Source organism: Zonotrichia albicollis, chromosome 3, assembly GCF_047830755.1.
Source record: "Zonotrichia albicollis isolate bZonAlb1 chromosome 3, bZonAlb1.hap1, whole genome shotgun sequence".
Classification (NCBI taxonomy): Eukaryota; Metazoa; Chordata; class Aves; order Passeriformes; family Passerellidae; genus Zonotrichia; species Zonotrichia albicollis.
In genome coordinates, this window is record NC_133821.1 from 3,083,394 (window position 1) to 3,107,328 (window position 23,935).

At 45.3% G+C, this 23,935-nt stretch overlaps 1 protein-coding gene across 9 annotated transcripts in view; it reads left to right on the forward strand.

The window, feature by feature from the left end:
- The window catches only part of HMBOX1 (homeobox containing 1), a 124,105-nt gene extending 102,072 nt beyond the window's left edge, over window positions 1–22,033 (forward strand). For 4 of the 9 annotated variants that reach the window (XM_074536486.1, XM_074536479.1, XM_074536480.1 and 1 more), the window contains 4 exons: window positions 1,740–1,835; window positions 3,245–3,339; window positions 3,503–3,604; window positions 6,824–22,033. In XM_074536486.1, coding sequence (XP_074392587.1) covers window positions 1,740–1,835; window positions 3,245–3,339; window positions 3,503–3,604; window positions 6,824–6,961 — 431 coding nt within the window. In that variant the 3' untranslated portion in view covers window positions 6,962–22,033. The remainder of the gene's footprint in view (window positions 1–1,739; window positions 1,836–3,244; window positions 3,340–3,502; window positions 3,605–6,823) is intronic. The other 5 variants (XM_074536483.1, XM_074536488.1, XM_074536485.1 and 2 more) reach the window with 5 other exon arrangements.
- The last annotated feature ends 1,902 nt before the right edge of the window (window positions 22,034–23,935 follow it).

Sequence of the window (23,935 nt, forward strand, 5' to 3'; positions counted from 1 at the left end):
ACTAAAGTGTGAGTCATGCACATGGAATCACAAAATTATTTAGGGTGGAAAAGCCTCTGGGATCACTGAGTCCAACCAAGGCCACCACTGATCCATGTCCTCAAGTGCCACAGGAATTTTAAATTCCTCTAGGGATGGGGACTCCACCCTTGCCCCTGGGCAGCTGTGGCAGGGCTGGACAGCCCTTTCCAGACAGGAATTATTCCCAATATCCAACCTGAGCATCCTTGGTGCAGCTTGAGGTCATTGAGGGACATTTCCTCTTGTCCTGTCCCTGTTCCCTGGGAGAAAAGATGGATCCCCACCTTTTTATCCTTTCAGGGAGTTGTGGAGAGCTGGGACTGTCACAGAATAGCTCAGGGTCAGACAGGTTAGAATGGAGGTGACCTCTGGAGTTCATCTGATGGGATTGTTCAGTTTCAGCACCTCCAAAACCAGAGATTTTCCCATCTCCAGGCCCCTGTTCCACAATGTTGAGCACTCTCATGGCAAAGTACTTTTTCCCTAATACCTGCTGAAATTTTCCCTGAAAAATCCATCAGGTAAGAGGACCAGAGAGCTGAGGATCTGATTCCTGGCTGTGCTGCTGGTTTGTGGAGCAACTTGGAACAAAGTGCTGCAAGGCCATGGCAGGGAGCAGAAAAATACTGCCAGTGCTGCTGATGCAAAGCATTAGGCAGCAGCCAAGCTATCAATTTCCAGAGTTTTCTTTCTTTCACTTGTCTCATCTCTCTCCTAACTTATTTAAGTGTGCAGATTGCTGCAATTACATGGGTGTTTTGTATGCTGAATAAATAAACTTTGGAAAGGAGTCAGAAGCAGGGGGGGCTCAACCCTGTGTAGCCTGCAGAGGTCTGAGGATGCAGATGTGGGGAATATTTTATATAGGGTCAAGAGCAACTGAAGAGGTTTCCAGGATGTCCTTGGAATATTGAATCCCTCCAGTCTTCCCTTATTTATGCTGATGACCAGATAAAGGCATAGTTTTCTACAACTGCCCTCTGGTTTTTGGGAATATTTTGTTGGTTTAAATGTAAAAATCCAGTTTCCAGCATCCACCCCCTGTTCTCCCAAAAGATCCCGAGTGTCCTGGTACAGTTGGGAGGGTTCGATGGGTGCTGAGAGAAAGGAAAGCAGATTGCAAGGGTGACACAAAACCTCTTCATTCATTTTGCTGCTGTTATAAAACAGTCAACTGTACCCTCATGAATAAGAGAAGGAGCCCGAGGGATGGGGTTTGTGGAAGGAATTTCAGTTTTTGGATTCTCAGTTTTGTGCTCACACTGGAAAAGCAGCCCTTCATTCTCCCATGGCTCTGGATTGAGTTGGTTAAAGCTGCAAACTCCTGTAATTCAGATTTTTAAACAACAGAAGAAAAGAAGATATCTGGCAGTTAGTGCCGCAGCACCTAGACACTGGAATGTCATCCACATAAAGTTCACTTTTTTCTCAGTTATAATAACTTGCCAGTGCTGTTTGTGTTTCAGGGGTTTATCCCATAGAATCCCAGACTCGTTTGGGTGAGCAGGGACCTCAAAGCTCATCTAAAATTCCAATCCCAGAACAGGGACAGGGACACCTCCACTATCCCAGGTTGCTCCAAGCCTTGTCCAACCTGTTCCTGGACACTTCCCAGGGATGTGGCAGCCACAGCTTCTCTGGAACCCACTGAGTAACACCACTGAAATATTATTTTAACACCACTGAACTATTATTTTTCCCTCCTGTTGCTTTCCTAGGAAAAAAGTTGTCGGATTTGGAGCGAGTTACCTCCCTCAAAGTGTACAACTGGTTTGCCAACAGGAGGAAGGAGATCAAGAGAAGAGCCAATATTGGTAATGTATCACAGAGCCTGCCTGCAGGGCTTGGGGTTTGCTCAGGAGAGGTGGCAATTACGTAAGAATAAATTAGTGAAAACACCAGAGGTGCTGACAGCACAGGGAGAAATGTGGAGGAATTATGAAAATGAGTCCCTTGCTGTTCCAGATTTTTTTTGTGAAATACGTGTAATTTGTAGAATTCTGTCATCAGTGCAGGAAAAAGTGATGCAGTTACAAAGTTTTACTGGAAGATCAGCTTTAAAAAGCAAAGTGAGAATTTTATAGGTGGAAGGAGAGTTGCATTTCCCTCCTTTGAGTATCCAAACTCAAATCTGAAATGAAACCTCAAAATTGTAAATAAAGGAGATAAAGATGTTGGCAGGTTCACAAACTTAGTGTGGTTTTTATCCTGGTTATACCTCTGCCCCTGACAGCTTTCCAAGGTTTTGCCCAGGGACAAGTGGCTGGAAAAAAGCCAAATTTTTTGTAATTTTTAATAATCAGGAAAAAATAAAAGTCACTTCAGAGGTAACCCTGTGGGTTCTTAGGTGATTGTGGGGAAATCAAAAGTGACTCTGAACTTGTAGGAAGGAGACCCTCTGGTGTGGATAAGATATTCTAAGGAGAATAAATCACCTCAGTGATTTTTTTATTTTGTGGATTCAACAAACTCCTGCCATTCATAAAAAGTTTGATGCCCTTACTTAGATATTATGCAGAATTACTTTTGCAACACTTGGGTGAACAGACATCCGTATCTGCATATTTCCAGTATTTTTAATTATTTTAAATGTTCCACTGTTTTGCCTTATTTTTGAATAAGAAAAATGCCCTCTTATTACACCATTTAACATGTTACTGAAGTTTAACTAAATTTATTTTTCTACAAGTAAAAATGGCTTCTCAAAGGAATGGGGGAATAAAGCAAACTTACTGTTTGGAGAGGAGGTTTGAAAAGAGATCAGAAAGAATCAAGGGGAGCTTTAGATATATGGATCCTACTGGAAGATGGATTTTTGTGTTTCCAAATCCCTGAAGTGCTTTCAGAAATTTCTCCCATCTATTTTCAGACATTCCTCACCCCCTTGAGTCCTGCCAGTCCAAACTATGGGGGAAGATTTACAGGGAATGCCTTTGTCACCCCAATACCTCAGAAATTACACTGATTTCTGTTAGGACGGGCTGGAAGACAGGGATTTTTACTCCCAGACAGGTCTGGTAGTTGGCAGGGAAGGATTTCAGGGAAACCAGTGTTTGTACCTGTGCTATATTCCCCAGTATTGGAGAGTGAAGAGAAAGGTGCTGAGAACTAACCCTGTTCCTCCAGTTATTCTAACTTCCTGGAAAAGGGAAAAAAACCCCCGAGTTACTTTAACTTCTCCGATGCATCAGATAAATGAGGGATCCATTTGCTTTTTTCGAAGAAGCAGCAATCCTGGAGAGCCATGGAATAGATGTACAGAGTCCAGGAGGTCACTCCAACAGCGACGACGTGGACGGCAACGACTACTCAGAGCAGGTGAGCACTGGAGCCTCATGGCCCAAACAGGGAGAACTCAAACACCTAAAAAAACCCTTTTGCCTCTTGAAAATCTTGTTTTGTTTGGCTTTTGTGTCACTGTGATGGGGAGAGGGTGACAGTGCCCAGTATTGACCCACGTGGATTTGTTGCCTCACAACAGGACACTTGGCAAGTACGCAACGGGGAGGAGGAGGGACGGTGTTCCGAGGGAGGCAGAGAAGCAGAGAAGGTAGAAGAAGACAGGAGGATCTGCTCCAAACAAGCAAGTTACACCCCTCACACCACACACAATGTCTGAGGAGAGCCTCACCTCAGCCAGAGCCCTGCCATACCCACGCTCTCCTTCCCTGTCGCTCTGAATTCCCCTCCCTCAGGAAGGGATGGACAGGTCTTTCACAGTCCTGTGTGTCAGGCACCAGCAGTTATCCCTGAAAAACTGGGCACCTCCTGCACCTCTGATTTCTTTCTGCATGAAAGGCCCTGTTATAGCCAGGGGCACCCCTGCCACCTCTCCACCCCTGGAGGATCTGCTCCAAACAAGCAAGTTACACCCCTCACACCACACACAATGTCTGAGACATGGCAGGACATGAGGGCTCACCTCAGCCAGAGCCCTGCCATACCCACGCTCTCCTTCCCTGTCACTCTGTCCCGTTCCTCAGGAAGGGATGGACAGGTCTTTCACAGTCCTGTGTGTCATGCAGCAATAGTTATCCCTGAAAAGCTGGCCACCTCCTGCACCTCTGATTTCTCTCTGCATGAACGGCCCTGTTCTAGCCAGGGCCACCCCTGCTGTGAGCTGCTGACCCAGCCCCAGACATGAGCAGGAGGGAGCCCTGCCCAGGAGCCTTCAGAATTCCTTGTGCCAGCCTTTCCCAGCAGGATTCTGAGCACCCTCCTGGAAGTTCCTGAGCTCCCTCTGTTCTTTCAGGAGCTTCTCAGGATCGCCCCTCAGACACTGGCAGGCAAAGGGTGAAGGGTAGGGGGAAAGTATTTGATTTACTAAGCTTTGACCTTTAATTGGCCCATTCCATATTGTTCTGCAAGAGTGTGCCACTATTTGGATTCTTTACATATTATCTGGGGGGTTTTTTGTTTGTTTGCTTTTGCATTTTAATTCTTGCCTGTTCTCTCTTTCTCTTGGTTATTTTTAACCCTTGACAGCAACTTCTTTTTTAAATCCTCTTAGCAAAAGAATACCCCTTCCCACACTCTGAGCCCTCACCTACCCTAAAGTTGGTGACCCTTCCTGACAGGTGTTGAATCCCCTTCCCAGTTTTCCCAGTGTTGGCCAAACCTCCAGGGTTTGGAACCAGTTCACTGCTGCTTTTTAGAGGAGATATTTCTGTGCTACCCCACAGCTGGGCTGGATCACTTTTCCCTGCCTTTTCTGGGGGAATCTGGGAGTTCTCCCTCTGCAGAGGCTGCTGCTGGAGTGGAACAGCAGCTGAGTGTCCTGGAATGAGTCCCTGGCACACTTGGCTCTGGCCCAGTGCAGCAGATCCCTGGCAGAGCTGGCATCCCCAGCTGCCCTGCTCCTGATGGGGATTGAGACCCTTTTTGTAGGTCAGCACCAGCAGATTTGGTGGGACCAGCTTTTCTGCCTCTCAGTGATGAGAAGCTGCTCTGTGACTGCCATAAAATATTTAGAAACCACTGCCAAGCCCAGAAGATTCCCTGTCAGGCAGACAGGACTGGAACACTGAGGTGGAGCGTGATGTAGACTCCTGAACTATGTTTTTCTTCTGTGCATTAACTAGGATACTTTGAAAAGAGAAATAAATGGGTTATTAAAATTTAAAGATCTTTGTTGAGAGGCCTTAGAAATGACATTTCTCAGTAATCTGGGCTCCTCTATGAGGTGTAATTAGTCATCAGCAGCAAAGCAGATTAAATGGCAAGTTTTCCTGATGACCGTTTAACATCCCTTAGCTGTTAAACCCAGAAATTCTGTTTTTCATAGATGTACCTAAACTCTAATAAACTTTAAACCACAAAGTTCATCTAAATACTATCAAAGTGCCTAAACCCCAGATTTTAGGGCTCTGTATTTGTACCATGACAAAGATTTCTGAGGGGCCCTAAAATTTACCAGACCCTTGTTATAAATGAATGAATCCTTCTAAATAACCTCAGGTTTTTACCAAATCCTGACTTATTTTTGGTCCTTCAACATTTGCCACCCATCATCTTAATTTAAAAATACTCTTTGCATGTTTTAAATTTTAAATCACAAGTTCATCACTTGAAGGCTGTTGGGAGACTGATAAATGTTTATCATTTCCTTTCTGTAAATGGTAATAATTTAAAAATCCAAGATCACAGGGGGATAATTATTAGTCCCTGTTTTAAAGAGGGGAAAGCACCATGATTTTTCCCAAAATTCCCTACTTGATTTATGGTGGTTCCAGTCCCCTTCAGTCACTGGTTTTCTTAGCATTGGAAGAGTTTTCCAGCATCTCTTCCCCTGTATCTGTGTGAATTCCATGTTTTCACAGGATACTGACTTGGACCAAGGCTTAGGCTCAGTTTGTGTCATGGTTCTGGTCAATAGTAGTAGTTAAAGAAAAAAGACTTTTCTAATGTATATGGAATTGTTTCATTCTAGTAGCTTCCAGCTTCTGGAAGTCAGTAGTTTTAAGAGGCTTCCTGAGTTTCCATAATTTGTAGCAGACTAATTTTCCATGGATTTGTCAAACATACACCTTTTAAAGCCATTTTTACTTTTGTCTGATGTAAAAATCAGTGAATCCTGAACTGAGCTGTGCTGAGCGAGCAGTGCTTCCCACTGCTGCATTGGATCACATTATCATTCCAGCCAGTGTCTTTGATTATTAAATCATAAAAAACCAAGGACAATTGTCCTCTTATTTTCCAATTATTTGTAATAAGCATTTATTATATTAACCATCAGCCATTTCTTCCCCAAACTGGAGGAACTTGACTCTGTTTAGCTTCTTCTCACGAGGAAACTTCTTCCCTTGGGATTTTTCTTTTCTCTGCCTTTTCTTTTTCTGTTGTGGCATCAAATAGAATCAGAGAACACACAGAACAGTTTGGGTTGGAAGAGACCTTAAAGTTCATCTTATTCCACCCCCTGCCATGGCCATAGATGACCTTAACAGGGCAACCAGAACTTTATATTCCAGATATAAGCATGTACCTGTGCCATGCCCAGTGATTCCTGGCCTAATTTGCTTTCCTGATTTTACCTCGTGTATCACTTGTGTCTTCATAATTCAATATTTTCCTCCAGAGCTGGGTCCCCCACTCCCTGCCTGGTTTACCTTTGTCTGCACAGTGAGGGAAACCAGTCCTAAACCAGTTGTAAACCAGTCCTAAACCATTCCTAAACCCACATTGTGACCCCGCTCTGTCCATCCAGAATCACTCGGCATATTTTTTTTTTTTCTCCGCTGTGTTTTTTTTGGACTTGTGGAATAACCCTGCTTCTCTCTGCTCCTTCCCACATGGTTCCCAGGATGACAGCACTAGCCATAGTGACCACCAAGACCCCATTTCCTTAGCAGTGGAGATGGCAGCAGTCAACCACACCATCCTGGCGCTGGCCCGGCAAGGAGCCAACGAGATCAAGACAGAGGCTCTGGACGACGACTGATGCCAAGAGAGGGGAGGGTCAAAGCAAGAAGTAACTTAGTTTTAGACGTAGCACCTTAGCAGACTTTCCTCAGTCCTTAATATGTGTTCTTACAGTATAACTTTGCAGTTTCTTGTACGTCAGTTAGCTGTTAGGGTCTTGTTCTGTGAAGATGGCATGGTGCCCTCAGCCTTTGCATATACTCTCTCAGTATTAATTCCCAATAAATAATCAATCAACCAACCAACCTCCCTCTCCCAGCCCCCAGTGGCTAGAAAGGTAAAATTAAAAAAAAAAAAACAAAAAAAAAAGAAAAAAAAAGAGAAAAAAAAAATCTTGCTGCTCTGTCTTAGCATTCAAAGTGCTTCCAGGTATTTTAGACAGCCCTCAATTACAAGTCTTTAGGCTACACTTAAAATCTTGGATAACCTTAGAGATGGTGTTGAAGCCGATAGTCCGTACGCTTTCCCTGCCCTGAGACTGAAAGGATGCAAGCTGAGGTAGTGGCACAGGGTCGATGGACACCAGACTGGGAGTATCAACAGAGAGTAAAAAGAACACTTAGAAACCCCACTCCAGCATGGGAATAAATGATTTCCAGCTGCAATAAGCCGTGCCTCACTGGTCATACAGTGACTCCGTTTACTTTTCGGGTGCTGTGCCGAGAATGTCCATTGGAAACACATTCCCACATTTCAGTTGATGCTCACATGTTCAGCACAGACATCCTCTGCTCTCACAAGCTGCGTGGCTTAGTGGAGAAGTGCTGCCTTCTGCCTCTGCGACCGTGGTTGAAGCCCAGCCTGGGATCAAATGAAAAATGAGCTGAATGTCTAAATGGACAAGAGTCCACTTCTCAGAACCACTGCTCGTTCTTGCATGGCTGGCAGTGCCTGCTCAGAAGAGGTCTAGACTCTTAGCCATCTGTCATTAACAATTTCACCTTTAATTCCTCCTCTCTCACCTTTTCTGTCCCCGCTCTGCTCCCCTCTCCACTTTGCCACTTTCGAAAGCAGTGTTTTCCAGGAAGGTTGTTAAGGTCCTAAAATGGGTGAGTGGATTTTTACACGCCTGTGTAAGTAATGCCTACATCCTGACTAGCCTGAAAGGTTACTGGAGAATTCAACATCTGACCTTTGCTAGATAACCATCAGAGCATAAATATTCTCCTAAATACGAACTTCTTTTGTTTGTTTGAAGGCAGGAGGATCTCTTACCTGAGAAATGGGGTGTGAATGTTTTGTGTTCTCTTTACTCTGTCTTTGTTAAGGTGTGAGAAAGCTATACTGCTACGAGCAATTTAATTAATAATTGGAAGCCATACTGATAATGGATGTGGTAATATTTGTAAAGCAAACCTACTCTAAGTAGCAGGAACTAATGGAATTGTTTTCCTTGATCATATGTAGCACTTTTGTTACTTTTTTCTTAAAGATATTTATATTTGATAAGTCTTTTTTTTATCATTTGAGAATTCCAAATACCAAACAGCGAACTTGCATTACAGAGTCACCCTGCGATCACCTTGTCATCTAGTATCTAAATGATGAACTGTGTGTGCATCTAAGAAAATTACATCTGCTAGCATTGTGTGGAAATGATCTCCTGGCATCCTGATAAAATGATATGTTGCTGCCGGTAAGAGGAAACGTTTGGATGGAAACAGCACGAGAAGCGTTAGAGACGGGCAGGGCTGTGTTACATTAACAGAGAACAAATTCAAAACCTACGGAAATTTTTGTATGGAGACACATATAGAAAAGTTTGCATAGCATTTCCCTCCACGTTCCTCTTTATCTTCCCAGTTTGTGTGGGGATAGCCTAAAGAGGGGAAAACAGCTCAAGGATGGGTTTCGCTTTGCTCCCCTCTGCTTTGGAGGTGGAGCAAGGGGAAATTCCTGTTACTCGCCTTGTTCTCATCCCTTCCTCCCTCTTAACCCTCAGAGAGGTTCATGATGGCTGCAGTGTGGCTCCTCAGCGGGTTTTGAGCCAGGCTGAGCCCTCCAGCTCAGCTTTTCCTCTGTCCCTGTGGAGCAAACTGCTTTCCCATGTGCTGAGGAGATCCTGTGCTCTCAGAGGGCACCGCCGTGCCACCTCTCTGTCCCTTGGAAGATCTATAGGTAGGGCTTGGCCTCGACTTCCACTTATGGATTTCATTGGAGAATTTATGTGCTTTCCTTAGATACAGATCACTGGAGCAGAATGAAGCCGTCTTTTTTTCCTGTTTTATTGCATTTCTTGAGTAGGCAAATTCATGAGTAGCGTCAGGGCGGACTCAGGAAAGGCAGGACTTGGATCAGTGACCATTGCTCCACTGCAGTTATTTTCTTACTGCCTGTATGAATGTCTTGGTACTTAGGAGTGAAAGGATGGGGAGAGCTTTTATTTCTATTTTTGCACAGCAGAATGATCGAGCAAACTCGAGCCTTAGTGGAATTTTACCTACTTATTCATTCCACAGTCACACACTGAGCTGACAAGCAACATCCACGATTTATAGTAAGGAGATTTTAATAATCGATGACCTCTTTACGTTGGGCTTGCCACCACCATTTGTTCTGGCTGTTTCATTTTAAAAAGAACAGACTCAAACTGTTGGACAGCTGCAATTTTGAAAGAAATATTGCTTATTGCTTACTATAGTATCTGTAAAAAAAAAGGGCATTGTTTGAGGCTTTGCCTTTTTAAAGCAATAGGGAAGAATAAAAATAGCATTATAACTTCTGTATCCTGATTATAGGTTCATGTGATGCAGGATCAAAGTAACACCATTGAAATTGTGTGTCTGTACCATCTAATGTAGAATAATCTGGTCTTAATTCTGTTTGTCACTGTCAGGAAGCTGCTGACATCCCACACAGCATCTTCTCTGAAGGTTAAACAGGTAAAAAGTCCCTTGTGAGCAACTGGAGATTGGCAGATCTTCCTGGGCTGTAAACACCCAGTTTTTTACCTTCCCACATTGTCGTCTTACTAGGGAAAATGTCAAATTTTTGGGGCATCAGCCCCTTGGTTCTGTGGGGCAGTGTTTGGGGTGTGTCTGTTCCAGCTTCTCCTTGGGCATTGGGAGGTGTGAGGAACAAGTGGTACCTCAGAGGAAGGGGTGGCACCTCAGCTGTCCCCAGGTGCTCCTGGCAGGTCGTTCCCTTCATTCTGGAAGTTCATAAGGAGCCATTTGCAGCTGGTCAGTCCCTTTTTGGTTTGAGGTGAATTATCTGTAATGAGACAGGTGCTGATGTGATGGTACCGAGACGATCTGGAGTAAGTGAAAGAATCGATGGAGTGTGTGTCCTGGAATTCAGGAATCCTGGAATTCTTTCTTTTGGGGTTTTTTCCACAATATGGGAGTTGTCTTTGTCTTTCTGCCTGTGGGCTGCCTTGCAAATGAAGCCTCATTGGGTAGCAGTGCAGTGGAGTGGCAGTTGGTTGTAGCCAGGCTGGAGTCACTGCAGTTTGTTCCCTTGAAGTGGCTCTGGTGGCAGATCTGAGCTACCTTTTTGTTCTGTGAACAGAGAAGAAGTTCATTTAAGAAGCTCCTCATCTGTGATGGTCACAGATTGCTTTTACCTTCTTAGAGTGAGTTCTGGCTGATATTTTGTCCCTCATAAAGTCCTTTTACTTGAGTTGTTGTCTCTGACCGTCTTCTTAAAACAACAATTTCTACCTCCACTTCTTTTCTGGATTGTTTTGGTGTTGGGTATTTTTTTAGTTCCCCCACCCTTTTTCCTGAAGTATGAGATCCCAAACATTTGCAAAAGCCTTATGAGTTGATGAAAATCAGCAGATTTGTTTTCTGTTGAATACTCTGCAGGCACACATGTGGTTACAGTGAAATCCTGTGCTGGATGTGAGTCTGCAGTGCACCCTTGCAGCAATTAAGGAATCTCATTAAGAGCCTTCAGGAGGTCATGGAAAGGGTTTGGACCCCTCTGTCCATCAGTTCTGGAGTCACTGAATGGGCAGGAGGGGGCAGGTGGGAGGGTTGGAGCACATGTCACATAGTGGAAGGTTGCAGGAGCTGGGATTGTCCAGGCTGGCTCTGGGGACATCCCAGATTTTGGGTTTTAACTGTCTTAATAAATTAGTTTTACCTAGTGCAGGATCAGGAGTTGGACTTTGATGATCCTTTTGGGTCCCTTCCAACTCAGGATATTCTGTGATTCCAGAGAAGACAGAGCCAGGCTCTTCTCAGAGGTGCCCAGCAAACCCTGAGGGGCAGAGGGCTAAAGCTGCATGAAGGAAAATCCCAGATGAGTATAAATAGAAGTATTTTCATGCTCAGTGCTAGAAATGGCCCATAAAGTCAGTGAAATTCCCATCCTTGGGGATACTCAAAACTCAACTGGACAGGGTTGGATTAGAGACCTCCACAGGTCTTTTCTGACCTAAATTATTCTCTGATTCTGTGCAGACCTGCTCAGGCTGAGGTGTTCCCTAGTTCTGATTTGTACATGTTGACTTGTTTAAAGAAATCCTGGTAATTTGTTGGGGGTTTTTTCTGTTTTGCTGTTCATAAAAATTATCTTTTCTAGTTTACTAATAGAGGGGAGCTTTATTTGCAGGGTCTGGCTCCAGGCTCCAATCAAGCCATAAGTTAGAGATTTCGTTAATTATTTGCTCTGTTTACACAGTTCTTCAGGGATATTTGACTTATTCTGTTTGTTTCATTACCTAACGTCAGACTGGTAAGTTTTTTCATGTTTTTGTAACATTTGTGATTTGTAGATCAGTTTTTGCCTTCATTTGTGAAGATTTATCTTTGTCTTGCTGCTGTGAGTGCAAGTGAGAAACTCAACATAGCTGAGCCTATTTCAGGAAAAATTTGGATTAACTCAAGACCACTGGTGACTGCTGTGGTGAGCCAGAAATTTTTTGTCAGTAAATCACAAATTGGTGATTATTAAGAGCTGAAAATTGATTGGGAAAAAGTCAGATTATGCTCACTTGGATCCCCCTTTCCTTATGCTGTTGGCCACTTCTAGAAAAAGCAGTGTGATAGTTGAAATAGATTTTATTTTTCATAAAGATAAACCCACTAAAATTGAGTAAGAATTTTTCAAACTCAGAGTTGCTGCCTTGATGCAGGATGTTGGTTCTCTGTGCATGTTCCTAACTGGAATCCAGAGCTGGAGTCACATTTTCCTTTGCAGATTACTAAATTCACTGTGAGACCCTGCCCATAGTCCTGAGCTGGGAGCGTTCAGCTGGGGGTGGTTTCCAACCCCTCCCCTGCTTTTTAATTTATCCCTACTCATTTTAATTAATATTTATAATAATGTTCCTCTTCCCACTCCAGCTCCATCATGGTGCAGCCCCCACTTCCCAGTGCTCATCAGCTTCTTTCAAACTCCTTGTGTGATAACCAGCAAATTTTAGGGTTTTTTTTGTTAAAATTTTGGTTTTATTTTTGCTCACTCACTTGAGTGAGTTTTCTCTCTCTTGAGTTTTCTCACTCAAGTAGCTCTTGCACTCTTTGAAGTTATTTAACTTGACAATATTATTTTGAACAAAGTCTTAAGCTTGTAGGCAATAATCTTTGGTTTGGTGCAGCTTTTGGCAGGAATATTTGTTGGCAGGATTGGTCTTAAAATTGTGTTACATGTCAGTGACCTTAATATATGTTCCTTCCATGGATTTTGTGTGTTTGTAGCAGCAGTCAGGGGTTGGATCCTGATCCCAGCTACTTTAATGGAGTTTTGTGGAGTTTTCACTGTGATTCCTTGGAAGGGAAGGTTGATGGCCTGACCAAAAAAATACCTTGCAGTTCCTGAGAAGATATTTCAACCTAAAACATTCCCCTTTGGGCTTTTGAGCAGCTGGGATATTTACTCAGGATATTGGATCAGTTATTGGCCAAAAGGGATTTGGTGCAGCCCTAAAACCTTCATTTCTGCCTCTCTTGCTGCTGTCAAATTTATGGGGTTTAAACTGTCTGACTAAAGACGTTGCACATTCATGAAAACCAGAGGCATTCTAGAGATGGCAGTTACAAATCCAAATTTAAAATACACTGAAATTATCTTTTTTTTTTTCCTTTGTGAGAAATGTGTTACAACTAGAGGAGCGTGGTTGGGTGTTTTGAGGACTGTCAGTAAGGTGACAGTGATTTGATGTTGGTTTTTGTCCAACAAACGTAAATCAAATCAAACCAATGGAAGTTTTATCTCAGTGGCAGCAGTGAGACAGAGGGACAAAAATTTAAACTCTTTTACTAAAGAGTTTGTTGCTATCCTTGGCCTTAGGTTTTGTCACTTAAAAATAGCCTGGAATTGTTTGTTCTGTAGTTTATATCAGAGAATTGTGGAGTGGGTTGAGTGGGAAGGGATTTTAAAGAGCATCCAGTCCCACCCATGCCATTGACAGGGACACCTTCCACTATCCCAGCTTGCTCCAATGGCCTTGAACATTACCAGGGATGGAGCAGCCCCAGCTGCCACGGAGCTTGAAAAGAATTTGCCGTTTGAAACACGGGGGAGATAATTCACAAAACATTTTAAATGTCCCTTTCAATCAGGCTGATGTAGAAAAGAACCGCTGGGCTTGATGGCTGCAGCGTGGAGCTCTTTCCCATTCTTTCAGGGAGGTCTGGAGTGCTCCAGCCAAGAGCTCGAGCAGGAATGAACTGAAACCATTGAGCTGGAGCGGGCTGGTGATGGGCCTTTGATGTTTCTGTATGTGCAGAACATCTCTCCCTCAGCTGCCTTGGCAGAAGCCTCCCTCTGCCATTTATTCCCTCTGTGCTCAATGGCAGCGGGTGTGTTCTGCTGATCAAAACACCCAGCACACTTGTGCTGAATCCTTTCAGGCTGCAGCCAGGGTAATTGGGATGGGCAGGATAAATGCATGGGAGTATGGCAGTCACAGCGATGGCAGCTCCTTTCAATGCCTGGGTGTCCCTGACGGGTAATTAGCAGCTTTGGAACTGCGGGGATTGGCATGGCCGTGATTAAAAGGATTTCTGTCTTTTCTGTGATTGAAAACAGAAGATCTCCCGCCCCCTAATTCTCTTTTAATGCCGGTGTTATTAGTGACACTTGGAACACAGCTCCTCTGTAAACTTAAATAATGACCTCGGTGAATGGTGACTTACAGCAGCAGGGACTGAAGCGAGCTCGGTTTCTATGCAAGGCTGCTCCTCCCGGTTCTGTGTTCCTGCTCCGCGTGTGTGTCACTCCCAGCGAGTTCGGGACACAAAGAGGACATTTGGTGGTGTGACAGCCTGGGGACAGATTGCCAGGGCCTGGTTTAGCTCTTCTGGCTCATTTCGGGTTTAAGGAGATGAAGAGGATGAGCCATGAGCTCCCCTGGACTCATCCTGAGTTTTCCTTGGAGCAGGGAATGTCCCTGGATCTTGGGCGCCATTCCAAATTCCCGTTCCCTGTTTGGAAGCTTTGTCAGCACTTCTTGCTGTGTTCTCCTCCAACTCTGCTCTCTCAACTCACACAGTGTAGTGATGGGAGCTAATTCCCCTTTTTCCTTCAAAAAAATCTCAAAATTCTCCCCACAGGAGAGCTGCTGGACACCATCCTTGCCATTCACCCAGGATATCTGGTGGTGACCCAAAATATCATCATTTTCCCCTGATCTGTTGCTGTAGTCTCCAGAAGCATCTGCCCTAGGGTGTTCTGTGCCTTTTAAATCTGTTTTTGTGAGTATCTGTTGCCCACTGAGCACTGCAGAGCCTGTGCTCCATTTCTGCCCTGAAGTTTCTTGACCAGATTTTGCCATAGTGCTGTTCTCCCCTTACCAGGCAGGTTTCCACATTTTGTTGGCTTGTAAAGATGCTTAGAGGGACTCTTGAGCCAAATTTAGTAAAACTAACAGCTTCCTATCACCAAAAAATCCTCGAGAGAATTTAGGGACTTCCTTAGGCTTTTATTTAAATCTTCCAGTTACTTTTCAGCTTCTTTGCACTGAAATCCTTGTGAATCCCAGTTCAGAGCAGACCTGTGGCTGTGGGTACTTCAGTTCTTCGAGCACAGTTCCCACTGCACTCACAGTGCCAATGGGAACAACTTCTGTTTTAGAAAATACATTTTTAGATATTCACTTGCTGCTGTCACTGGCCTCAATTCAGCTTCCCCGTCCTCCTCTCCCTTCTCCTTAACTAATTAAAGTCTTCCATGTTATGGCAAGATGGCAGATGTAGCTTAAATAACCCACCTCTTTAATTAAGAGGTTGGATTCAGCCTTCTGAGATATATTTGACATCATTTGAGATTTAAAAATACATTTTACTTACACAGTTTATCCGTCAGATCGCTCAAGGAGGGCAAAGAGATAATGAAAGTAAATTATTAATTAATATTTCTCACCCAGTATATTCCATTAAGAATATTAAGCATTTATTCCATTCCTCAAAGCACGTTTGACTTTGGATATAATTTTTTTTATTAAGTGTGCCTGCTGATGAAGTTTTTGCTGTCTCTCTTTGACAGAGCTGTAGGGACAGGGTGGAAAAAACCCTTCAGGAGCTAACCAGAGCCAGGAATTCCAAATATCACCTCACTGACCAGGTTTCCCATTTCCTTTATGCTTTGTGGACAGATCTTTTCAAGCCCAGCAGGCTGTCCCTGACACATCCAAGCTGCTTGAAAAGAATTGGTGAAATTATGGAGTGAAAACAGCAGCAGGAGCATCTCCACCTCCAGGGTTTGGAGTGAGTTTGGGTTTGGAATGGTGAAGGAATTCAAGATGTTGCTGGGGTGTTGCAGAGCATCTGGAACTGCTCCCTGAAAGGGGGAAACACCTTGGGATCTTTGTTGGTGAGAGAATTGAAGTGGTTTAGGAGCTGTCCCTGGAATTTGTGCTTGTGTTCATTTTCTCACAGAGGTCGTTCAGAGAATCCTGGAATGGTTTGGATGGGAAGGGCCATTAAATCCATCCCATCCCATCCCTGCCATGGGCAGGGACACCTTCCACCGTCCCAGGGTGCTCCAAGCCCCATCCAACCTGGCCTTGGACGCTTCCAGGGATCCAGGGGCAGCCACAGCTGCTCTGGGAATTTCATCACAACCACACCTTCCCAGCCAGGAATTCCTTCCCAATATCCCATCCATCCCTGCCCTCTGGCAGTGTGCAGCCATTCCCTGTGTCCTGTCCCTCCATCCCTTGTCCCCAGTCCCTCTCCAGCTCTCCTGGAGCCCCTTTAGCCCCTGGAAGGTGCTGGAAGTTTCCCTGCAGAGTTTCCTCTCAGTTTAACCAAACATTCCCACCTTGGCACACAGGAACAATTCAAACAGTTCAATTCAGCACTTCCTTCCTTCAGAGCTCTTCGCTTACACAAATCTTTGTTCTGTAGAGCTTTGGAAGTCTCAGTTCTCTTTCTCCAGGGCCTTGGAGAAAATAAATGCTGTTGAGATGTGGGAATGTTTATAAATCCATTGGATATGTGTGATAAATTTGTAAAGAGTGATGCAGAATAGAGAGACGCTTTCAATTAGGGTTGGGTTTGGTTTTTTTATTAATTTTTTTAGGAAGTAGATGGAAATAGGGAGTTTGCGTCAGGATTGTGGGAGGCCACTCGACCTTCAGGGTCTCCTTGTCACTGGTCCCTTCTGGCCTTAATTGTAAATCTATGACTCCAAAGAGATAAAATGTGTCTTTTACCTTTAGAACTTGCTGAGAATATTGACCAGTTTATAGAGATTTGAGTTCTGGAGGGGTTCTCTGCAGCAAGAACTTTCCATCAGAGAACACGTTGTGCCTTATGTCTCTAGCCCCAGTTCCAGTTCCATACGATAAAAATCTTGTACCATTACCCCAAAAATTCAGCATAAATAGAATTTGATCAACTACAATTATTTCTTTGGGCTGCAGTGCCTCAGCAGCTGATTTCCACAAATGCCATTTGTGGAAAAACATCCCCCAGCCAGCACAAGCCCTCTTGCTAAACTGGTGTCTCCTTATTTCCTGCATGGAGCCTGCATTCCTGGAAGGAATTCCTGTGGGCTCTGAGCTCAGCCCTCCTCAACTGCTCTGAGCCATTTGCTTCCCTCTGAAGTGGATTCTCAGCACTGAATTATTATTTTCACATTATTTTCCCAGATTTCAGTGCTTCTCATAGAAATAATTTCTTTTATCTTTCATGCAAGCTCCTTCACATCCCAAAAATTCCATTTTACCTGGTTTGCCTCTTCCGACCTGCTCTGATCTGAAGCTGTTGTCCTTGCAGCCTCCAAGTAAGGGATTTATGTTGTTTCCTCCCTGTAAAAAGCAATCCAGTGTAGGGCAGAAACTTCCAAACTTTCTACTCCAGGGTTTCCCAGCTCTCAGACCCTTCTCCCTTCCCTCCTTTCAGTTTGGATGGTTAGAAAATCACAGAAATAGCAATTTTTAAGTTTAATTTTAGTATTATTATTACTTGGTCTGTCTTCTTTTTTTACTGGTAAGATTTGTTTACTGGGAGACATTCCCCTTTCCTTTGGCCTTTTAGATGGTGCTGTATCCATTACTTACTTGAAGTATATATGAAATAAATAACAATTTTATCTACTTTGGCCGGTTAAAAAAAAATCAATCAGCTCATAAATTCAGCCAGTTTACAGCAGGTTCTTCACTTGCACAATCCTTGTGAAATCAGGGGGTTGGAGACAGGGAGAGGGACAAGGTGGAAATGTTTTTTTTTCATAGAATCATGGAATGGTTTGGGTTGGAAAGGACCTTAAAGCTCATCCAGTTCCTGCCCCTGCCATGGCCAGGGACACCTCCCACTGTCCCAGGTTGCTCCATCCAGCCTGGCCTTCTTTTGTTCCAATTTATTTTGCCTTGCTTGTGTTGGAACCTTCTTTGGAGCAGTGGATTTTCCTGGATGGAAGCTTCATTGGAGCAGTGGATTTTCCTGGATGGAACCTTCATTGGAGCAGTGGATTTTCCTGGTTTGGGTGCCTGTTTGTAATGGGGCTGTTTGGGACAGGATGCCTGGATTTGCGCAGCTTTCCCAGGAGTCTGCTGCTTCCCTTGGACACTTCATTTATCCAGGGTTAGGGGTCCCTCACTGCAGCCAGAGGAGCTTATCATTATTATTATTCATAAGTTGGTTTCAGCTTGAAAAATCATTGGAAAATCTTGAAGTCACTTTTCCAAATGAAAAATTACAGTGAAAACAGTTTGGATTTTGAGCTTCCCATCTTCCAGTGTTATCCACTGAATTTTCTGTTCCTTTTTTTTTTTTTTGTTTTTGTGTGAATTTGGGTGTCATCCTGAGCCTTGTGCTGACCTGAAGCTGGTTTTTGGTTGCTGTGGGGTCAGAGCCCTGTTTGGTCTTTCGGGAGGGACAGATTCCCCATTCTGTCACCCAGTAAAAACCCAAAAGCAGAATCCCTTTTTCCTTGCTGTTGGCTCCAGGAATGTCTTTGTGAATGTCATCAAAGCCTCCCTGATTTTGTGCTGGAGTTCTGGATGGTTCTGGGCAGCATTTCTGCCCCCAGTGCTGCTGGCTGAGGCTGGAGAGCCCCGTGTCCCGTTGGGAGTCAGATCCCATGGGATGGCACCATGGGACAGGCTGAAAACCCAGATTTACACTCAGTTGAGTTCCACAGCAGTTCTGTCAAAGGGTGATGAGTCAAAGCCAGCTGTGGCCATGGGGAAAACCATTTTCCTGACACATTGCCTTGGCTGTCTTCCTCTTGGTCTTCATGATCCTCCCAAAGCCCGGGAAGTGGGAGATTTGTGCAGTACTTCTTTCATTTTAGTTGGTTTTTTTTCTTAATGTCAATTTAAAAAGTGCCTAAGTGAGGAACAGGACTCCAGAGTGAGCTGGAGGAACAGGATTAGACCTCATTTCCCTCTTGAGAAAAGAGCCCTCCCTGCTTCCCTGCACGCATCCCTCCAGTGGGTCCAGCAGAATTTGGCTGGACAAACTCCCTGTTCTTTCCTCATGCTGCCCCCCTTGGTTCTCAGTCTTTTGGGGGGGATCTCATTCCTCAGCCAAACGTTTGCAATCTCTGATCTGGGGTGGGTGGCAAAGAGGATGGAATTCAGTAGGAAACTGCCTCTTGGATTGCAGATACAAAAGAGCTCTGTGTGATAAACATCCATCTCTGGGTGGAAAAAGCTGATGTGCGTCTTTAATCGCCTCCTTTGGAATCACAGAATGGTTTAGGTTGGAAAGAACCTTAAAAATCATCCAGCCATGGGCAGGGACACCTCCCACTGTCCCAGATTGCTCCAAGCCCCATCCAGCCTGGCCTGAAACATTTCCAGGGATGGGGCAGCCAGAACCCCTCTGGAATCCCAAAGGCAGTTTCTTCCTATATTCTTAATTATTTCTGCATTTATCATAGTGGCACCTGCTAAACATGTCCAAATAACCCTAACTATTGGCAGGTGGTTATAATTTTGTAAAGGTGAGAATTTTATGTAGGTTTAAAGAATAAAGGTATCAGTGATAGTTTAAAATATTTCATTACAGGAGGATTTCTTCTGACCACAGTGAGAGGAGGTAACAGAACACTATGAAGGAGTTTTAGTAACACTTTAGGGTTCAGCAAATGAAAGCAATCCGTGTATAAATGTTTTATTTTTCATTAGCAACAAAATGTTCTCCCTCTGACAACATCTGAGGTGGGAAGGGACTGTTGGCAAGGAAAGCTGTGAGGGCATCCCTGCAGAGGGCAGGAACTCAGCCTCTGGGGAGTGGATGGGTGCTGGTAGAAGGCAGTGATCCTGTGGGAATCCATTGCTGGGGTCCTGATGGAAATGGGGACATTTCCTGATGGAAACCCTCTGTGGCACACACAGCCCTTGGCCCTGCTCCGAGATGCCTTCTGGAAGTGAGGATTCCCTGAGGAGTGACGGTCCCTGCAGGGGTGTTGGTGACAGCGGGTGGGTGCTGTCGGTGAGTGTGGCAGCCCAGAGTGAGGGCACAGTGGAGCAACCCCAGAGCACACAGAAACAGCAAAACCCAGTGAAGGCTGGGGAGGCTCTCACATCCGAATTCTGTGCGTGCCTCGACTTTGTCCCACTGTGATCTCAGCCTGTGGCTGGTGCCAGCCGTGCATCTCCTGTCTGGGCTGTGCTGGGGTGGCTCCTGTCACTTGAGTGTCCCCAGATCCATCAGTGTCCCCCGTGTCCCATCCCTGCCCTGCCCGCTCCTCCTGTCCCCCCAGCTGCTGCTCTGCCCCGGCTGGGCCTGTGTCTCATCTGCTGTTGGAGGTGTCCTGCCTACCTCAAGGGGTAGCCATGGGATCCTGGAGCGGTGTGCTCACCCTCTGGGCAGTTCTCCATGAGCACTAGCGCACACTCACACTCACACTCACACTCACACTCACACTCACACTGGAATGTATATTCTCCTCCCCCCCAGCCCCCAAATAACCTCTTGACCTGATCCTTGCTGTAGCCACCACCAACTCCTCTTGCAAATTGGATGCTGCTTTAAATGTGAAAACAAATGTTCAAGAAGCTATAAAACCTGAATGAAAGCTAAAGCTGAATTTATAAAGCCTTGTTGCATATGAGCCAAAAGTGCAAAAAGCTCTATATAATGAACTAACCTGCCACTCATATAAATATAAATATATATAAATATATTAAAATCAGACTGTTCTACAAAATTGTGTATTTGTATTTTTGTGTACGTACAATTTTCTGCTAAGCAGAAGGAGGATGTAGTATAGGATGATGTGAGAAGAGATTTTGTTTAATCATATTTCTTTGTTACTTATTTTTGTTAACATCCAGATGCCTGTCTTTGTCTTATGTGTATGACACTGTTCCAAAGGTGCAGTATCCCTCTCCTGCCGTGTGTCCAACCTCCTTCCTCCACAGGGAACGAGTCAGGTGATGCCCCTCATCATCAACACCATCATCCTCATCATCATCCTCATCATCATCATCCCCTTCAGATCCACCCTGGTCTTGATCTTGAGGGCTGCTCGTTCAGCTGAAAGATGAGATGTTTCATTTCCCAGCTCCTCTTCGTGGTGAAGTTGAATATTCATGTTCTGGTTGATTCCTCTGCTCGTAGTTGTTCCCTAAACACATTTCCATGGTCTGCTGCTGCTCCTCAGCCTGACATTTTGGGGGGAAAAAAATGGATTGGATATGTTGGGAGGGAGGATGAGCAGATCCTCGTGGTGGGAAGGAAGAAAGTGCTGGGGTGGTGCCAGGGGTGAGCCTCAGTCCCACCCCATGGGGATGGAGGAAGCTCCTCGAGTTCCCGCACTGGCTGCTCCTGGATGGGGTTTGGCTGTCAGAAGGAGGGCTGGGGAGTGATGGGCTGTGACTCCCCCTGTGCCCCCTCAGGAGCATCCACCCTGCACCCCCGGTGGCTTTGGGGCTCTTTGGCTCTTTGGGAAGGTTGGAGCAGCCTTGAGAGGGATCCATCTGTTCTTGCCAGTGAAGGCCCTGAGTGTTGGGAACAGCATTCCCAGCTCTTCTCCCACTCACTGCCTTTCCCTGCAAGGTGCTGGTGGCTCCCTGTGAGGAGAAAAGGAACAGTGCAGGAAACCTGAGAGCCCTTGGTGTGCTTGGGAATTGTTGTTTATCCATCACAAAGGGCCAAAGGAGACTGGATAGAGCAGGATGCAGTGCAGTAACTGATGGGAAGCTCAGGGCAGGAGATGATGGAGCTTCACCTTCAGCCCCACCACAGCCCCTTGAGGAAACTGGTCCAGCCTCCACCCCAAATGCAGGTGAGGGTCAGTATCCATCACACCTTCCCCTGGCAGCAGCTGCTGTGAGGATGAACCATCAGCCTCTCCCCTTGTGCCCTTTTGGGTTTTTTGTTTAATTTAATCCCTGTCTTTGTCAGAGCTGACCCATGGCCAGGGGAGAGCGATACTGCACCTTTCTACGTAGGGCTCATATTTATAACAATGTGTAATGACTGTAGCAAAAGTCCTTGTTTCTGTATGTGAATGGACAGAGAAACAAGTGCTCTATTGTATTGATTAAAATAGTTCAAATGAGTCCTGTATCATTGTATCTCCTATTCTGGATTAGTGCCTTTTGGACAGTAGACTGTTCTGTAATTAAAATGTAGTATAACTGCTTTTTTGTACAGTTTTGTTTTAATAAAACTTTTTTTTAATTTGTGTTTATTTTAGTATTGTACCTATTAGAAAATAAAAACGTATAACTCAACACTGACCCTTTTCTTCTGTCATCCTTTTTGTGCAGGGCTTGTCTGAGACCAAAAATGTGTCCTGAGAGCAAAGTGAATGTAGAACATTTGGATTTGTTTGGGGAAAAATTAATTCTTTGTGCACTCCCCCTCTGGAAGGGATGAAGGTGGTGGGCATGAATGATGGTGGTGGGCACGGTGATGATGGATTTGGAGCAGTGGAATCACTTGGAATATGAGCCATGGGTTTAGACTTTTTGGGTCTCTTTGCACTCAAAGCAGATGCTGTGAGACTTGCAAAGGTGTCCTGAGAACAAAGAGAATGTACAAGAGTGGGGTTTATTTGGGGGGAAAATGGATTCTTTGTGCGCTCCCTCTCTGGAAGGGGTGAAGGTGGTGGGGAGGTGGATTTGGAGCAGTGGAATCACTTGGAATGTGAGCCATGGGCTGACTCCAGAAAACTTTTGGGGTTCTTTCCACTCAAAGGAAATGTTTAGAGTGGAGTTTTCCCTCCTTTGGCTGGGGTTGTGTTTGTCACAGGTACAAGTGCTGCTCATCCAAAGGTGTTGTGTCCTCGGGGATGTCCCCTTCCCTCTGGAACCTCCCCCAGCAGGCCCCAGAGCCTCAGGAAGGGCCCTGTGAGCCCCATCCCAACCATGAAATTCCTGCTGAAGCAGCTGAAGGTCTGGAGGGAGCAGCCCTTGGCTGGTAACACCAGAAAATGTTGAATTATTGAGGAGCCCCAGGCAGGAGGGGCTGAGCAGCTTGGGGGGGGCTCAGAGAGGGTTCATGGGGTGGGTGGGAAAATCTTCCTCAGAACGGGGAGAAATTCCTGCAGGAGGTGTGGAAGCTGAGCTGGGTGGCAGGGGAGACACAAAGTCGCAGGAATTGATTTATTCAGTGTAAAATGGTGCCCAGGTCCTGCCATCCTGGTTAAAATCAGGATGTGCAGCTGTGGGTGGGGGCTTTGCTCAGGATGGACACCCCAAAACACAGGAAGGCAACTCTGGAGGGGTGCAGGTGATTCATAATGAACTTCAGGGTGGAAACACCTTTCAGACTGCTCCTTGTGCCTCTCAGCCATCAAAGAGGGGGATAAAATTTATCTTAACCCTCCCCATCACCAGCTGCCAGAGCTGCTGTGTTTGCAGAGGGAATTTTCTGGAGGGAGGAGGCCGGGGATCATGGAATCCCAGAACGGTTCGGGATGGAAGGGACCTCAAAGCTCATCCAGCCCCACCCCTTGCCAAGGGCAGGGGCACCTTCCACTGTCCCAGGCTGCTCCAAGTTCCATCCAATCTGGCCTTGGACACTTCCAGAGATGGGAAAAACACTTCTAGGGGTGTCTGCTGCACCTGGGATGCTGGATGAAGCCCACTCCCTCCCTCACAGCTGAAAACCAGGAATACAGAAAAGCTCCATTTGGAGATGTTTTAAAAAACCCAAGAGGAATAAATCCACTTTGGAGGTCTGTGCTTTGCAAAGAAGCTGCACTTCCAGCCCTTTTTGCCTGCTTTGGTGGGAAACCAGATTGATCAGGGAAAATCCAATGATTTCTCACAGGTTGGTGTCCAAAGGTGAGCAAAACCCCCTTGGAAATGTGCCCAGCTCGTGGCAGGGCAGCTCCTCTCTCCACTCAGGGTGAAGCCCAGGAGCTGCTGCCTCCCATGGCAAAGCGTTTGAAGCCAAGCGAGGCCGATGGAAGCGGCGTTAATTTGAAGGAAAACGGAGAAAAAAAGGTGTTCTTTGTTAGTTTTGGAGGTTTTTAAAAAATTATTTTCCTGCTCTTTTTGATGGGAGCCTTTTCAAGCCAGCTTTGGCTGCAGAACAGAACGTGGCAGCGCGGGGAAGGTGCCACAGCCACCTTCCGGGAAGAGCCAGGTTTGAACAAAGTGATGCCGCTTCAAACAGCTCCTGTGTTTCAGCCA